This window comes from Coenobita brevimanus, chromosome 21 (assembly GCF_032717465.1).
Source record: "Coenobita brevimanus isolate Jiangsu-jjx chromosome 21, ASM3271746v2, whole genome shotgun sequence".
Taxonomy (NCBI): domain Eukaryota; kingdom Metazoa; phylum Arthropoda; class Malacostraca; order Decapoda; family Coenobitidae; genus Coenobita; species Coenobita brevimanus.
In genome coordinates, this window is record NC_136974.1 from 35,688,716 (window position 1) to 35,706,495 (window position 17,780).

Consider the following 17,780-nt stretch of genomic DNA (forward strand, 5'->3'; position numbering starts at 1 on the left):
TGAACAATACGTAACACTTACCTCCGACTTTACTTTAGAACGATGAAGTAATTTCAGTCTTGCCACCACTGGACGATATTTTTCATCTTAGGAGACACATCGAACTGGAGGGGTTAGGTATAATCTTCCTTTGTCTCTTCACTACATGCTGAGGGAACTAATCTGGTGGTAGCAAGGATTAAATAAATAAAAATGTTATTTTGCAAGAGCTAACTCATTCACTAAGAAATGTATCCTAAGCTGAATATTGCTGTCTGGTACAAGCATGAATACAGACAAAAGTCGTCCTACTGAAGGGTAACTCTATGTCGAATTTAACCAGCACATTTTGACACTAAAAATTTTCGAGAGAGGATGTTACTTTCTGTTTTTAAGGATTATTATACATAGTTCTTCCGTGATAGGAAATAACAAAAGTTAGTCTAATACAGTGCATCACTGTCAGATCAGAATTAGCTTTAACAAGTTAGTTTAATATGGTTTATCAAAACAGTTATCATAAATAAAAGATAATTTTTGTGCAAACTGTGTGCAAGAAATTATCTTATTTTAATCTTTCGGCGAAAACAGCTAACTTAGTTACTTTATTCTGGCAAACCACTAGATGTTTGTTTGAAGGGTTAAGCTACGACTGATGAGTAACAGTCAAAAGACGAAAAACTATCTCGATTTAGTACTGTAGCCTTTCTCCCAAACCGATAGATCATTCACCCTGAGGACCAGTGGGACACAAAAAGGTAACGGTATCCTTGAACGAGGATTGCACAGATCACTGGTGCTGCAAGTATTTGTCTGTAGTTAAGAAGGATGATATTGATATCAGGTTCTTGGTATGACAAGGGTGTGCATTTCCCCATTTAGTCTGTTCAGCCCGAGAACGTCTTATTTATTTATTTATTTATTTTGTTTTGTGCCTGACGATAATATTCAGCTTTTGGAGAGACCTTTTGTACTGGAGGTAACGAAGGTTGTGTCTAATCTCTCCATTACCTAAAGACAATCTCAAACTTACTGAATTCGTCAGGAGATAGCAAGGGGAAAAAATACGTCATTGGACTGAAAAGATTAAACCAGGCAAATATATGTTGATGAGAGCAATAAAAGACCCAAATTATGCAACATCAGAGCAAGATATCTAGTGTCACCCAATTCCGTATCCCAGTAGCTACCGGATCACCACCTCGTGTATCCTGTAACTGGGGACCTTGATGTAACTTTGACTGTTGCCTTCCGTATTCTAGAAGCTGTGACTTGGTTAAAAAAAAAAAAAAAGTCTGCCTTAGTGACCCCTCGTGGAGTCGATAGGTGTTTTTCCCAAACCCTCTTCCTGATGGGGACGTGGATGTAGCGAGGCACGACCAGGGCCGGGCAGGAATGTGGCTTTATAACACTGCATTGTGTTTGTTTGTACTGGTAACAATGCAGGAGCTGCTGCCCCTAACGCACATGCCATCCCACACACACATACACACACACACACACACCACACCACCACCCCCCTCACGCACCACACACCTCATCCCCTCACACACCACACACATTCTCACCAATTCACACACCGCCTCCCCCCACCCCCTCACGCTCACAGAGGCTTAACAGCACCTTTCAAAAGCTCCACAAGGTCTGCGTACCACAAACCTTCCCATGTCACCTTTTAAGCGCTAATACTCACCATCAGTATTGAATAGATACATGGGCTCTCACACTGAAGAAAAGTGTACTGGTATTAGCCTAGATGCTTTTATAACTTTCCATCGTGTCTTGTGGTAGTAAAGTCTGTTTTAACGAGTTCCTGTTTATCAGACGATTCCCACCGGGAATCGAACCCAGGATTCTCATATGTGAGCCAGGTAACTTACCACGTACCACGATCAGATAGAAGATGTCTCATGATTAGAAGTATGTGACAAGGTGAGACAACTATTATGCAAATGATCTACAGTCGTTAGGCAATGTAGATCAGTGATATTTTCTCTGTTAATGCAGGGTTCTTTCGTCATACTACTACTAATGCTACTCTTGATACAGCCAGACGATTTTATACATCTTAGGGGTGACTTCTCGTAGTGAAGAAGATAAGTACTCTACTTTCCATCCATAAATGCTTGGGATGACCTATAACTGGCTTGTTTTCGTCTGGCGGAACTGGTTCATCCTCAAACTAAATACTGAAATCGTAGTAACATGAAATTCTATGAGTCTTAGTTAAATTTACAACGAGCTTCCTTAATTACTTATCAGAAGTCCCAACACTCAGGCAAAAGTTGTTGCTGAAGGCCAAGCAAGTATAAGTCCCTCACTAAAGCAGGAACTATATGGCGGGAAATACTGGTCGAAATATTTATCGGTACAGTGATTTCCTAAATTTATTACACTAACAGTCTTTACTTACAATTCAGTAAAAACCCTTACACTCTACGGATAATAATATTTACAATAGTTAGCGCAAAAGTTTCCTTGGCAGCTTCCATTTTCTGTGATGTCCTATATTTTACTTCAGGCACCCCTAAAATGAGTCATGCTTATGCACAATGCACAAATCCTTGTCAGTACGATGTTACTGAAAGGTATATGTGCATCGTCACTGTAAGGTTTTATAAAGGAACGCCTTCATGTGGTGGCATCGATATACAGTAGCTGGGCGGTGGAGCTGGTCGGTTATACAAACGTCTCTCAGCTTCCTCACCAACATGTAAAATGAGGTTAGTGGACTGCACGATGAGGGGAACTTCAGCCTGCAGTCCACAGAGATCAAATTCAGATGAGCCTGGGACTGCAACTACTACTACTACTGTTATTTCAATTACTGCTGCTGATACAACTACAACAACAACAACAACAACTACTACTACTACTACTAACACGGTGTTATTTTCAGGCCGGCAGCCACACTTTTTGAAGAGGGGGGAGTCTTCCGCTGAATCTGGTCTTGCAAAGCAGCCGGGTGGTCAAAGGTCTGCTTCATGCTTGCTATGGGGGTCTGGGTTTATGCATAAGCGATGTTAAGAAGCAGCACAAAACTTCTGAACAATGGACACTGTCTCTTTTAGGACTGATATATTAAAACAGACCATGAGAAAGTGAACTTTTAGACAGGCGGGGGGGCGCCCGACCCTCTCGCTCCCCCCCTCCCTGCTACGGGCCTGAAAATTTTCTAATTCTCGACACCGCAAGATGACTTTATCCAACTTAGGAGAAACTTCTGGTAAGGAACAGGTTGAAAGGAAACTTCTATGATCCCTTATATACTATACTCCTTTTACTTTAACTTGACCTGAACCTGGTACTTTTCCACGTTGAATAATGAGGTGTAGCAAAAATTAGCGCTCCAATATTGTGCAATTCACGAAGAGGTGCTTTTTAAGGGATGTGTGTGTGTGTGTGTGTGTGTGTGTGTGTGTGTGTGTGTGTGTGTGTTTTGGTTTGGTTTAGCAAAGGAACGAAAATCTAGGACAAGAAACACAAAAACCAGAAGTAGCCAGAGAAGTGCCACTGAGCCAATCATCTTTTGACTCACTCACTGCAGATAAACACATTCAAGCTACAAGGGAACTGCTGCCACTTATTACTAAATGACAATGTTTTCACGGATACACTCAGCTGTGAATCTTGTAACAAATTCACGGAATATATATAGCAATTTCCTTTCTCATTTCCACGTTTTCTATCACGGACACATGGAGGCATCAGAGAAAACTATTGTTTACATTTCAGTTTTGATGGAGCTGAAAATTTACACCTAACGGGTACATTTTTTCACATTAACTCTTTTTTTTGGTTCCCCGTGTGTCCTGATTTCCTTGTTATTTTCTCTTGAGGAGGAAGCCAAAATGGAGGGCTGCTAGGTAGGGTAACCAATTCCAAGATGAAGTTCCTTTGATTTTCGGGGTACTGTTATGCGTTCATAAAATTTCGCCGTTTTTTGTATTCCTTGCCTTACATTGTGCAGCATTTGTGATAGTGCTGCGTGAAATAAGGAAGGAATATTTGAGTCGTACAGGACACAAGCACATTGTTTATTAGGAACGGAATCACGTTACAGTACACGGATCCTCTGCAGGTTACGCTTCAGTCTTGGATTAGGCCACTTGGAAAAGAAAATTTATAAGATGTATGATATAAAAATGTTAGAGTCACATACATAAGAACTGATGGAAGTGAAAATTGTTCCGTGTACAAAAGTATTAAAAAAAGCTTCATCATTTGACATTAACAGCGATAAAATTTCTTGAACTTGTACTTGAGGAGATTACTGCAGGAGGTAAGTTGGCCCATACTACTCTCTTCATATAGGTCGTTTTAGTTCCAGCCCCAGGGACGGCACATCAACAGCTACAGCGGCACCGTAAAAGAAAACTGCCCAAGTTTAAGCGTCTCTTCCAGGTACGCTTAATTAAAGAAACTAATTAGCCTAAACCCCTTACCTGAAATAGGAGAAGGATTTGCTTTTTTATCAGTGTGTGTTGTGTGCGTGTGTGTGTACGTATGTGTGTGTATGTGTGTGTGTGTGTGTGTGTGTGTGTGAGAGAGAGAGAGAGAGAGAGAGAGAGAGAGAGAGAGAGAGAGAGAGAGAGAGGGGAATTATTATTTTCATACTAATAAATTTAAGGTCAAGGTCACATGGTAAGGTCAGCTTAAACACTCGTGATCCTTTAAACCAAATTTGGTGGATGGACCAGAATCAGGTAAAGATGAACTGATTGTTTAGCGAGCAACCAGTGAAAGGTCAAGGGCACAGGGCAAAGTCAAAGGTTCGGCCTTTTGATCCTTCCACACGGTCAGTGGGCACCTGTCGTGTTCGAGCACCTTGCTCGGCTGTTTTGAAGCATGGTGACGAATAACGAAATGAACTTTAAATCAGATGCGGGGAAGATGCTTCGGTTCATCACGTCTGTTCGAATATTTTCAAACACTTATTGGTCAATCAAAGCACTGTTTAGAGGTAAGGGCCTTTTATGTTAACTCTAAGTGATACTTTAATTGACCGATTTGCTAGGCATACTAGCCACAGCATCAGCACTTTCATTACCATATTCCAAAACCATAACTGTTCGCTGGTTGTGCGTTTTTGTCGTCCAAGCTGACGGATCGGATTCGAAGTCATCTTCGATGAAACCAAGCTGCGCCGTTTTTGTCGGCCAAAGTTATACGAAGCCGACCCAAGCATTTGTCATCGAAACCAAGACCGTCTTCGTATCTCATCCAAGCGTGGTCGGGAGCAGCCATGATGCAGCCCGGGGAGAATGAACATGGCCAGGAATGACAATTAAGTGATAAATATCATGAAATTAGCACGATATACATAAAATTAGGGTGCAGGTCGCTAATATTAACGACATATCGGGCCAGTTCAGCATAAATAGGGGCTACGTATAAATTGCATATTCGCCAAATGATCTTCGGCGAACCACTTTATTTATATTGCGATTGGCAAGTGTAATTTTTCGGTTCTACGTATCCTAGACTGTTTTTGCGGACAGAAACCAAGCGCCCCAACACACGCTTCGAATCCCATGCTCCAGCTTGGACGACAAAAACGCGGCTTTAGATTTATTGTACAGCGCGTGCATTGCATCAAGTGTTTTAGCTTTGGACACTTTCTCAATAAAGGAATGAACCGAACTCACCGCACTGAAATATTGGCATACGGAATGATGATGGTTGTGATGATGATGTCAAGACTTCTTTAACGGTAACCTATTTGCTTTTCTTTTGCTGTTACGGCTAAGATAGTTCTGTCAGGTAAATGTTGCCGGGTAGCAGGGAAATGTCTCACCCCCTCTGCCTGAGGACGTCGTTTCTAGTTAAGTTTTGCTGCTACCGGACGATTTTGTTCGGCTAAAGAAAGTGCTCGAGTACTGATGAGGTTAAATAATGAAGACTGCCGTACATCTCAGCCATCATCATTACATCATTACATCAGCTATATCTCTCTCTCCACAGTTGAATGTAATCGTCTGGAGATAGCAAGAATAAAATATAAAGTGCGCCCTCGAACGAATGGAGGTCATAATATTCGGTGCAAGAATTTTGGCAATCTGACCATAAGTGAGATGGTATCAATTTTCTGCAAGACTGAATGGGACACGTCATTGCACAGGCACGTACAAGTTTTCTTCAGTGCTAAAGTATTAAAAAAAAAAAAAAAAAAAAAAGTAGCCTTCTGATACAATCGCTGACAGAAGTTCGATTAACCTCACTTGATGTTTTTTTTTTTTTTCCTCTGTTGGCTAAGAGGAGAAAGACTTGATATGGTTCCCTAACCATAAATGTGTGTGTGAGAGAGAGAGAGAGAGAGAGAGAGAGAGAGAGAGAGATCAAAGCGCCCTCACGTTGAATCATGCGATGCTGGTTGGAATGAATGAAGATGCAGTGAATGCCTCTTTGAATATTGCGATGAGATTACTTCAGGACGAGTGGTTATATCAAAACTGGCGATTTCGAGCGAGAAGTGAACATCCCAGGTCAAAGTTCAGGTTCTGCAAATTGACCCAAGATGACCGCATGCTGAGGAGTGCCAGCCATATCGAATGCTATACTCTTTTTACTTTAACTTAGCCCAACATTGCCGTCCCTCATCTGAATGATCAGTTAAAATAATAGATAAGCACAAGGATATTATATGCTAGGTAGGAAAAAGTGCTGTGGAAAAGATGTAGCGCCGAAGCATCGTCTTTTCCTGCTACTCAGCTAGGTGAACTAAATCGTAAAGGACGAAACTCTAGACCAAATCAAAGCGAAAGAATTATAGTCATGGCACCTGGTAGCACTAATTTATATACGTGTAATATAGCTCATTGCAGATAACAATTACGCTCGGTAAAGGCACACACTTCGACAGCTGTCCATACGCCCTCTCTCTCTTACTCTATCGCATGTAACTATAATTCTGTGCCGTGGCCGTACTTATAAAACCTACATCATAGTTTGGTGAAAGTCAGAAATGTGAGACTTAAGGAGCAGTTCATCATAACAAAGTCGAGAGGTCGAAATCACAAGCTGCTTTGCTATATGTAGCACATGGGAGTTTTGAAGATTGAAGAAAATTTTTTCAAAAATCAGAGAAAAGACGTAACAAAAAATAAAAAATTACTATGATATTTTTCTTAAATGTTTTCGGCGAAAAGTTAACTGATTAATGTCAATTTTTAGGATTTTTTTATTTACCACTGTTTTACTGTGGCCGAGGACATATTGCCTCAGCTCATCACACCATCCTGAGTGTAAACAAACAACACCAACGCCACCAGCAGCGTGGAGAACTCTGACAATTCGATAGAGAAACGCACAAGTGGCCGTCATCACTACAGAGTTGCATTTTTCCAGCTGCAAGGTAACGCAAAGCTAAAATAACTTATTATTGACGTGAGAGCCTTGTTTCTTGCCGTTGGTCTTGTTAGGGTCTCCCGCACCAAATCTGCTACAAAAATTATGCCTGCACGGTCCAAGCAGTATCTCTTTAGCAGTTCTGCATCACTTAGCTCATTAAGCACATCTTTCCCGTCACGAAAACGTCGTGGTTGACGGTGGCGAATTTGTTGTGGTGCGGCGGCAATGTTTAACGTTATGATGGAGTAATTAGCCGCGTCCTAAGCGATATACCAACTCGAGAGGTGTCTTAAGCTGTGACTCAGGTATCCTGTGAATTTAGGACAGACTTTCGCCTTATGACGCAGTCTTAGTGTTTTATAAATACGGGCCGTGATCTGGAATGGACTGTAGTTACACGTGATGGAAGTAGGACAAGAAAGTAAAGACTGGTGTGAAATGATGTGAACTGTGATCGAATGTAATTTTACAGTACTTTGGAATGGCCTTTGGCGTGTTATCATCCGTACCGGTGTTGTTTGCCCCAGCATAAGCGTCACTCTATGTCATACAGATTGAACCCCGGCATATATAACTCCCTCATCCTCTTTAAACAGCGCCATGGAGAGTGTGTGTTGCCACTGATGGTGATGCTGTCGTCTGCCACGCTCGCAATACCGGTCGTTCCTTGCATGTGTTGTGGTGTTGTAGTGGTGACGTGGACGCAATATGGCCGCTGACGATGACATGCTGGCGTGTGCTGACGTCGGGGGCGGCTGCGTTTGTTGTGGTGACAGAAGTGTGAATGAGAGGCTGAGGCGCCGGGGGCAGTGTGTGCGTGTGTTCGTGGTGTGGTGTGTGCGTGCGTGTGTGCGTGTGGCGGGTCTGGCGGGGGTGGTGCGGGGTGCGGGGCGGCAGTGTGGTTGGTACAGTGATGGTGGGAAGACGTTGTCTGGGTCGCTGATGTCGGGCGAGCGCCACCCTCTGCCGCCCTGGCCGCAGCTGGCGGGGGTGCTGGCCCTTCTGCTGGTGCTGCCCCCGCCACCCGCCGCTGCCCAGCACCACACCCACCACCAGGCAGACCCGGGGGCGGAAGCCTCCGGGGGGCGCCGCGCCCTCGTCACCGTGGCCATACGCAATCAGGACCGTCACGGGAAGTACGCAGAGGAGCAGCAGGAGGTACAAGTGTGGGGCGCCTTCTCGCCTCTTGCGGCCGCCGCCCCGGCTGAGGGCAAGTTCCTGCAGGTAAGACAACCCCCGTCAGTGCCGCCACCATCACTAGCAACGGCCAGGTGGTGCGGGGTGGGGTGGGTGCCAGCCTGATGGTGGAGTGCTCTTGTGGTGCGGTGCCGTCCCCATTGAGTGTGTGTAGCCTGTCTGTAGCACCACATCACACCACACTGCCCCACTCTCCTCTCCCCTACCCTGATGCTGCTCTGTGATGTGGTGCCATCCCGGGCAGAGTGTCTATCACCGCACACACACACACACACACACACCACATCACCCGCTCTGCTCTGCCCTGCTGGTGTGGTGTAGTGCCATCACGGTGTGTGTGTGTGTGTGTGTGTGTGTGTGTGTGTACCATAGCACAAGGCCCACGACCCTCTCTACCCTTCCCTGCCCACCCATGCAAGTGCTAGTGGTGGTGGGTCTCCCCGTGCGTGCGATGTGATGCTGGGGCGCTAGTTGCCGTGGCGACCATACCAGCCTGCCTGCTATGGCGCAAGGCAGCACTGGCGACCTTGTTACACTTTATTTCAACAGTAGCAGCAACAGCACAGCAACACTGATAATGGTGTTATTGTTGCTGTGTGTGTGTGTGTGTGTATGTGTGTCTCGTAACCCTTCAATACGTCATACCCAGTGTTTATCCCTGTAGTTCATTCATTTTAACTTGGCTGAGGTTTTCGTCCTTTTGCGGCTTAGTTCTCGTATCTCAAAGGTAGAATAGGACAAAACTGCGATTCTGCATCCCTTTCATAGCGCTTTTTCGTGATTAGCATCATATTCTGGTGTTAATCTATTGTTTTAACTCAGCAGTCAAGATGGAGAGGTGGCAATTTTACATCTAGTTAAAGTGCGATGAGTTTCTTTAACTGAACTTGGATATGCAAAGTTGACAGATCCTAGAAATGAGGCAAATAATAATAATAATCGTAGTAGTAGTTCTTTTATAGTAACACAGTAGTAATAGTGGTAGCAATGTTATTATTAGTGTAGTGGTAGTAATATTAGTACTACTAATAATAATGATAACAATAATAATAATAATACCGGTAACTAAAACCTGTGGATACAAGAAAAGACCTGACTCCCTCTACTCACTTCCACACACCTGACTGCCACTCCACACCGCTCCACTCCATAAAACTCTTCATGTGAACAGCTGGATGCGTCTACTTCTTGGCTTATACAAATGGCTGGAGAGGCTTATGAGGCACTGGTGTATACGTCTGTGTGTGTGTGTGTGTGTGTGTGTGTGTGTGTGTGTGTGTGTGAAGCAAAGTGATACATGGTGCAAAAGTTCTGGGACCTATTTTAATTATGACACAGTACTGAGCATGACTAGCAGACAACGATGAAACATAAGAGAAAGGTAGAGACAGTGAACAAATGCAGTAGGGCAATACGTTATCTTGTTTCAGTTTTTGCATTTTCTTTGGGGGGAACAACCTTGCGGGCTTCTGGCTTTTGGTTCCTTCTTCCTTGCATTAAAAAAAAAAAAAAAAAAGTCTCCCCTAAACGAAATAGATTCGTCTGGAGCCAGTGATGTAAAAACAGAGGTCCTGGCAGTGAAGGGGTTTAGGCTAAGTGACAATACTAGGGTGGACAGTATGGGTGTGTAAATTGGGTGGTTGGAAGACGGAGTAGAGGTAGAGTGAGAGTAAGGTGATGTTTGGAAGACGGAGAAGAGGTAGACCAAGAGTAAGGTGATGTTTGGAAGATGGAGAAGTGGTAGACCAAGAATAAGGTGATATTTGAAAGGCGGAAGAGAAGTAGACCTAGACTGAGGAGACAGGGAGACATGGGATCAGATTTATCAAGGACCGTAACCATTGCATAAGATAAACAATTCCATACAACTTTTAACTCCTTCGATCTGATGACGAAGTGATATAGTTTTCTTTTTGTTGTGGGGCGATTTGTATAAGGAAAGGCCCCTTGCACATAGCGGGTTAATGAAGGCTGTATTGAACCTTTCCTGACTGAAGACTATCCCCTGAATTGAATATAATGATGTGGAGGTAGCAAGAACGAGAGAGTTTAAGTTACCTGGGTGAAGAGGTTAATGATTGTAATTTACCGTACAGGATAAACAAGTCTCTATAACAGTTAAGGCTTATCACAGTTCTTTTTTGTATCCACTCATATTTGTGAAGTGTTAGTAGCTATCTAAGTGAAGGGATAAGTAGCGTAAGTACAAGAGGTCTTATGCACAATTTAAGCTTAGCAGAATTATATAGAAGTCCCAAGATGTTAAAGTACTGGTCGGGATCTTCGTGACATCGGAGGCTTTGCAGTGCCTTCTAAGCTATTTATTTTCCTTGCTACGTCTTACTGTTCTCTTGTATATTAATTGTCTCCCTAATGTCAATATATTTTGCACCATTATCATAGATCGGGGTTAAAGTGTAATATGCTAAGTCGCTGAAAATGGGGCGTTACGAAATTCATTGACAACAAGAACACGGTCTTATAATTATGAGAAGGATGCAGTTGAAGGGAGGGGGGGGGTCGTTACTGAGTAGGGAGAGAAATGCTCGGAGGTCGTTTGTGTCGGGTGGTTAGAAGGCGAAGTGGAAACAGACAGACCAAGAGCGAGCTGGGAAGGGAGGGGATGTTGGAGTACATGAGGGAGGAAGAGGGCTGTAGTTGGTGAGCGGGAAAAGAGATAATTGGAGGTTTACTATGTCTGATGGTTCGTTAATGAGTAGGGAAAGAAGTGCCTGGAGGTCACTTGTGTGGGATGGTCTTAGGAGGTTGTACAATAGAAGGAGAGTAAGATGAGGGAGTATTTGAGAGAGAACGGTGCTTGAAAATGGGTCGTTACTGGGTAGGGACAGACATGCTTAGAGGTCATTTGAGTCGGGTGGTTGGAAGTGTTGGTGCAGTAAAAGTAGACCAAGATAAGGGAGTACTGTACTAGAGAGAGAGTGTTGACGGGGGGTGGGGGGAGGTTTGTTATTGTTAGGAACGGTAATACAGAGAGGGCCCTAAATCGAGGCCACCCCCCTCACAGGATGCAGCGTCAGTCAGTATAAACAAAGGAAGACTGATTGTGATCGATGGCATTGCGATGGGACAGAGGAGGATGGTCGTGGGACGGAGGATGGTAGTGGAGGGGTTGTTGATGAGTAGGGATGGTAGTAAACAGAGATTTTTGTATGCGTTGTAGGACAGTGTAAGGAAAAAATAAAAAATTGGTCTTACTACGAAGGAAAAAAGAATTGCAGGATATAAGGCAGGGGGGGTGATGGTGGTGGCAGGAGGTCGTTCTTGAGTAGGGACAATAAGTACCTAGGAAGCCTTTTGTCGTGACTGTCCCCACATTTGATGCAGCGTTTGGCAGTAGAGATATAAGAGGACAGCTAGCACTACAGAGAGAGAGAGAGAGAGAAAGAGAGTGATATGGCTTATACGGGATGAGCCAGATCACAGTAACACCATTCTACCTCACCCCGCCCACCCCCTGCCTGTCTCACTCCACCCTGCCTCGCCCCGCCCACCCCTTCCTCTGCCTCACCCACCCACCCCTTGCCTCTGCCTCACTCCGCCCACACTCTGCCTCTGCCTCACTTCGCCTACCCCCTGCTCTGCTTCACTCTATCCACCCCCTGCTTATGCCTCGCTCCTCTCTGCCTCACCACGTCCACCCCCTACTTCTTTCGTGCCTCAGCCTCACCCCGCCCATCCCCTACCTCTGCCCCACCACACCCCCTGCCTCTTCTTGACCCCAACTTGCCTCACCCCTGCCTCTGCCTCACCCACCCTGCTTCATCCTGGCCATCCTCACCTCTGTCTCTGCCTCACTACAGTACACCCCCTGCCTCACCCTCTCCACCTGTCCTAACCTCCCCACCTCTGCCTCTGCCTCACCCAGCCCACCCTACCTGTCTCACTCCGCCCTGCCTCACCCCACCTGTTCCTCTGCCTCTCCACACCCACTGCTTACCCCTACCTCCACCTCCCCCTACCCTCTTCCTCTGCCTCTCCGCACCTCTTGCCTCTGTCATCCCCTGCTTCTGCCTCACCCACCCACCTCTGCCTCTGCTTCGCTTCACCCACCTCTGCCTCTGCTTCACCCACCCACCTCTGCCTCTGCTTCACCCACCCACCTCTGCCTCTGCTTCGCTTCACCCACCTCTGCCTCTGCTTCGCCCCACCCACCTCTGCCTCATCCCACTCTCTTCTACACCCTCAGTCTCATCCCCCCCTCCCTTCTTTCCCCTCCCCAATCTACCTCACCCCTCCCTCTGCCTCTCTGCTTCATTATACCCTTCCCTGCCTCACCCCTGTCCTTTTCCCTCCCTGCCTCTCTCTCTCTCTCTCTCTCTCTCTCTCTCTCTCTTCCTGCCTTTCGCCTCCCTCTTTCTTATTTCACGCTCTCTCTCTCCACCCTGCCACCCTTTCTCCCACACCCAACCTCCCCCTCCCCCTCCCCCTTCCCCTCCCCCTCCCCCTTTCTCGTCCTTCATCCTCTCATACTTTCTCCTCTCTTGTTTTTTCCCCACATTCCTCTCTCTCTCTCTCTCTCTCTCTCTCTCTCTCTCTCTCCATTACATTAGCGCCTCATCCTTCATAATAATTCCAAAGAATAATTCCCTTAATTACATTGTACTCAGCCACTGAATTATAGCCTTAGGTGGTGAGAGCTTGGGACGATGATGATGATGATGACGATAATGATGACGATGATGATGACGATGATGATAATTACATTCCCCAAATTACATTGTGCCCAGTCTTTAAATTATTGTACATATTAAGGTCGGACCCGTGAGTTATAGTAAGAGAGTGACACCAAATAATAATGCTAGTCACGAAGAAGTGCCGTGGAAAGGATGTTGGACCAAGCACTGTGTCTTTCTGTAACTGAGATGCGTGAAATAGGCCTAAGCTGCATAAGGACGAAAATCTGAGCCAACTGAAGGTAAAAGGACGACTGAACTTCTCCTGACCCCAACAGAATCCGGGATTAGGCGATGCTTGTGGATGAGGTGACTGGGGATTAGGCGATAAGAAGATCCTGTTATGTTCTAGCAGATCAGGCGACTCCCAGATAAGGTAGATCGACCGTGGATTAGGATAAGTGATGACTGTATGAGTACCTGGGGCTAAGGTGACTGCCCAATGATGAGCTGTGTGTGTGTGTGTGTGTGTGTGTGTGTGTGTGTGTGTGTGTGTGTGTGTGTGTGTGATACAGACAGACAGACAGACAGAAAGAGCGAGATTCAGTTTCGTGCAGTCTGGGATACAGTTGTGTAATGTAGCCTATATAACGTATTTATTATGGCAGATGTTGTGTATGTGTGTGTGTGTGTGTGTGGATCAGGAAGGAAAGATTATGACAAAGTGCGGAATAGAATTACAAATGAAAGTGCAATAAGGTGAAAAAAATGGTGTTTGGTATCACAAGTGTGTGTGCGTGAGAGAGAGAGAGAGAGAGAGAGAGAGAGAGAGAGAGAGAGAGAGAGAGAGAGAGAGAGAGAGAGAGAGAGAGTGTGTTACGAAAAAGAGATAGGGTTTGGATCAGTGTTATGTAAGTTGGCGACAGGTGCAGCAGGGTTAGGCAGGGTGTGGCAGGGGTGGTGAGGGGTGAGGCAGACGTGGGAAGAGTTAGGCAGGGGTGTTGAGGGTGAGGCAGACGTGAGAAGAGTTAGGTAGGGTGTGGCAGGGGTGGTTAAGTGTTAGTCAGACGTGAGAAGAGTTAGGCAGAAAGTGGCAGGGGTGGCAAAGGGTAAGGTAGTTGTGAGAAGGGTTAGGTAGGATTTGCCAAGGGTGATTAAGAGTGAGGCAGATTGTTTGAAGTTAGGCAGGGTTTGAAAGGGTGTGGCAGGGGCAGGCGAAGGGTGAGGTAGCGGTATGGTGGGGGTGGTGAAGGGACAGGCAAGGATAAGTGAAGGGTTAGGCAGGGTAAGAAGGGATGTGGCAGTGATGGGTAAGATAAGGTAGGAAAGATGGAAGGGGTTTGGCAGGTGTAGGTGAAGGATCAGACAGGAGTATAGTAGAGAGTCATGTAAGAAACCCCTGTCATAGTGTGGGCGACCGTAGTGAAAGCAGGGTATGAAAGGGTGTGGTCAAGGTCTATGATGAAGTGGAGTGTGGGTGGGTGTGGCAGGGGTGTACGTAGGTGTGGCAGGGGTGTAGGTAGGCGTGGCAGGGTGTAGATGGGTAGAGCCGAGTGTGAAGGTTGTGTAGCTGAGTGTAAGAGCGCACTTAATGGAGTGTGGCAAAGAGTTGTAGGGTGTAACAAACTATGGCGGGGGTGTAAAAGAGGAGGCTCAGAGTACGGCGACTGTGGAAATGGTGTGACGTTAAGGTGAGACAGGGGTATAGAGTTAGGGTGAGGCAGGGGTGTAGGACATTGAGAGCAGGGGTGGGACACTGTGGTTGTGGACTTGGTGTGGCGTTAGGGTGAGATATGGGTGGAGTAGGGTGTGGCAAAGATGTGTTGTTTGTTGGTAGGGATGAATAGTAGGGTGCATTTTTGAGCAGCAGAGGTGAAGTGTGGAATGCGTAAAGGAAAGAGTGACAGAGTATATAGCATAAGGTAACAAGGTGAAGAGGAGGAATGGCAGGGGTATAGACGACTGTGTGGCAGGGTATAGAGGTCTGTAGCAGGGTATATAGGCTTTTGGTAGGGGTATAGAAGATTGTGGCAGGGTATGGTGTAGGAGGGTGTGGTATGGCACGATATAACAGGGTGTGGTGTGGAATGACGTAGCAGGGTGTTGTGTAGCAGGGGTATAACAGCAGGGTGTGGTGTAGCAGGGGTATAGCAGCAGGGTGTGGTGTAGCAGGGTATAGCAGCAGGGTATAGCAGGGTGTGGTGTAGCAGGGAGGGCAGCAGCTGTGGGCAACATGTCAAGCAGTTTTTGTGCCACACGCGTGCCCCACAGACATCAAAGGCCCGCCGCCCCCTTTCTCACCTCCTCCCCCCCCCCCCGCCTCTCTCTCTCTCTCTCTCTCTCTCTCTCTCTCTCTCTGTCTCTCTCTCATGTGTATTTTTTATCCCGTTTCTTTCTTTTTCTCTCACATTCTTCTCTTCTTTTTCCCTTCTTGAATTCTCCCTTCTTCTTATCACGCTTTACTCTCCCTTTTTTCCTTCATCCTTCCCCTTCATCTCTCCTTCTCCAGGATCTGAGTATACGATATGAATGTATGCATGTACGTAAGAATGTTAGTATATGTGTACACTCTATGTATAAAATAGTTAAATGAGTATATGAAGGAGGGTGTTTTGGGATGGATTATACAGTACATATTTTACAGGTATGCTTTTCTCTCCAAGTATTATTTCCAGAGTAATTCTTTCTTCTAAATTTTGCTCATTATTGCATCTGTTTGTTTAGAAGGGACTTAGTGAATTGAAGCTATTTATCGTGGCCTCCTGTGTTTATTAAATACTGGTTTATGTAGTGTTAGTGTAGGTGTTTTATCAAAGGCCTGAACGATGGTTAAAAGGAGTTGTGTCACATTTTCAGTGGCCTCTATGATGATAATTCTCCTTTTATGCTTCCTCTTTGATGCTGCGCGTCCTACTTGGCTGTTTTCCTCCTTGCTGGTAGTTCTTTTTTTATTTTCTTTTTCCTGTTTCTGGATCGCACCCGTCCTGTGTACAATAAAGGGGCGGATTAACTTGCTGATGGCCAGTGATTATGCCCTTTCTCTCTGTCGTGTTTTTCCTGTTGCTGTATTTAATTGGCCAGCTGGAATAGGGTGATGATGATGATGATGAGAGTTCTAATTTTGTCTTGTCTCTTTTTTTAATGGTAGTCCTCCAGCTTCTGTGTCTGCCCTATTCCTTTTTCTGTGTCCTATCCATTCGGTTTTAGCCTCTGCTGATGGGAATAGGGCTAGGATGATGATGATGATGATGATGATAATAATAGTAATGACGAAGATGATATTCAACGGTGGATGGATGGATGGATCAGACTAAAGTATTGTACTCGTATTTCACTTATATATTTTGCGTTGTTCCTTGAGCGTGTGTACTTCCTTATCAAGTCGCCTTTCTTTGCATCACATCCATTCCTCTCCCTCCCACCTTCCTTTCCCTTCCATTCTACTTACATTTCTTCATCTCTTTTCCTCGCTTCCTTCCTTCCTTCTCAGCCATTTTCTTCTCTCCTCATCATTTCCAAACCCTTCCCTTCCTGTTACTTTCCATTCCCGTCCCTCGTCTTGTATTTTCCTGCTTACCCTCTCCATTCTTTTCTCTCCCATTCCACCCCCCCTTTCCTCCTATTCTCAGTCTTTTGTCACCCTTTCCTCCACACGTATAACAATTTCGTCTTCGTCCTCCTCTTCCTTCCTCCCTCCCTTCCTTCATCCACCCTTCCCTCCCTTCCTCCCTCCTCCTCTTCTCTCTCTCTCTCTCTCTCTCTCATCTTACCTAACCCACCCCTCCTCCAAACACACACTTCTCCCATTTCCACCTTTCCCCACACCCACACCCACAGCCCCACCCACACGTAAGAAAAGTGCTAAAAACCCCGAGATAAGCGTTATCAGTCGGTCCCTTTGCTCCTGATAAAGTGGGTGAGTGGGTGGAGCCTTTTGAGACGCGCATACCTTCTTTCGCACCTCTAGTGAGTGGTGGGAGTGGGCGGAAGATGGTCGGAGTGGGTGTAGGTGGTGGGTAGTCGCAGGGTAATTAGAGGGGGTGTATGTGGGTGGATATGGGTGGGAGGGCGGGTAATGGTTGGATTGAGGTTGTGGTTGGAGTGGATAGGTGGGTTGGTGTGGATGAAGATGCAGGAGTGGGTGAGTGGATAGTGGATGGAGTGGATGTTGTGTAGGTGGATGGGTGGGTATGAAGGAGTAGGTGTGTGTGTGTATTGCAGTGGAGTGCTTGGGATGGTTAAGTTGGTAGGTGTGTTTGGGGGGGGGGAGGGGAGGCTGCGTGAATGTGCAGGAGTAGGTGTTGTCTGTAGTGGATTAAGTGGTGTGGGTGTCGGTGGGTGGATGGGTGGGTGGATAGTGGGTGTTGTATATTGTAGCTGATTGTGTGGTGGGCGGCAGGAGTGGCTTGGGGTGTAGGAATGGGTGTTGTGAAATGTAGTGGGTTGTGTATAGATGTTTGATTAAGTGTGTGGATGGGTATACGGGAGTGGGTGTTGGGTGTGGTCAGTATAGAAGTGGGTGTTGTTGGGTGTAAAAATGGGTGTTGTTTAGTGTAGTGGGTTGCGTAGGTGTAGGTTTAAGTGTAGTGGATGAATGTTGTAGTGGGGATTTGATGATAT

General features: G+C 45.8%; 1 protein-coding gene across 1 annotated transcript in view; it reads left to right on the forward strand.

Moving 5' to 3' along the window:
• The first annotated feature begins 8,254 nt into the window (after positions 1–8,254).
• Positions 8,255–17,780, forward strand: part of LOC145392208 (uncharacterized) — a 119,907-nt gene continuing 110,381 nt past the window's right edge. Inside the window, exon 1 of the mRNA XM_080266660.1 lies at positions 8,255–8,553. Coding sequence (XP_080122786.1) covers positions 8,272–8,553 — 282 coding nt within the window. The 5' untranslated portion in view covers positions 8,255–8,271. The remainder of the gene's footprint in view (positions 8,554–17,780) is intronic.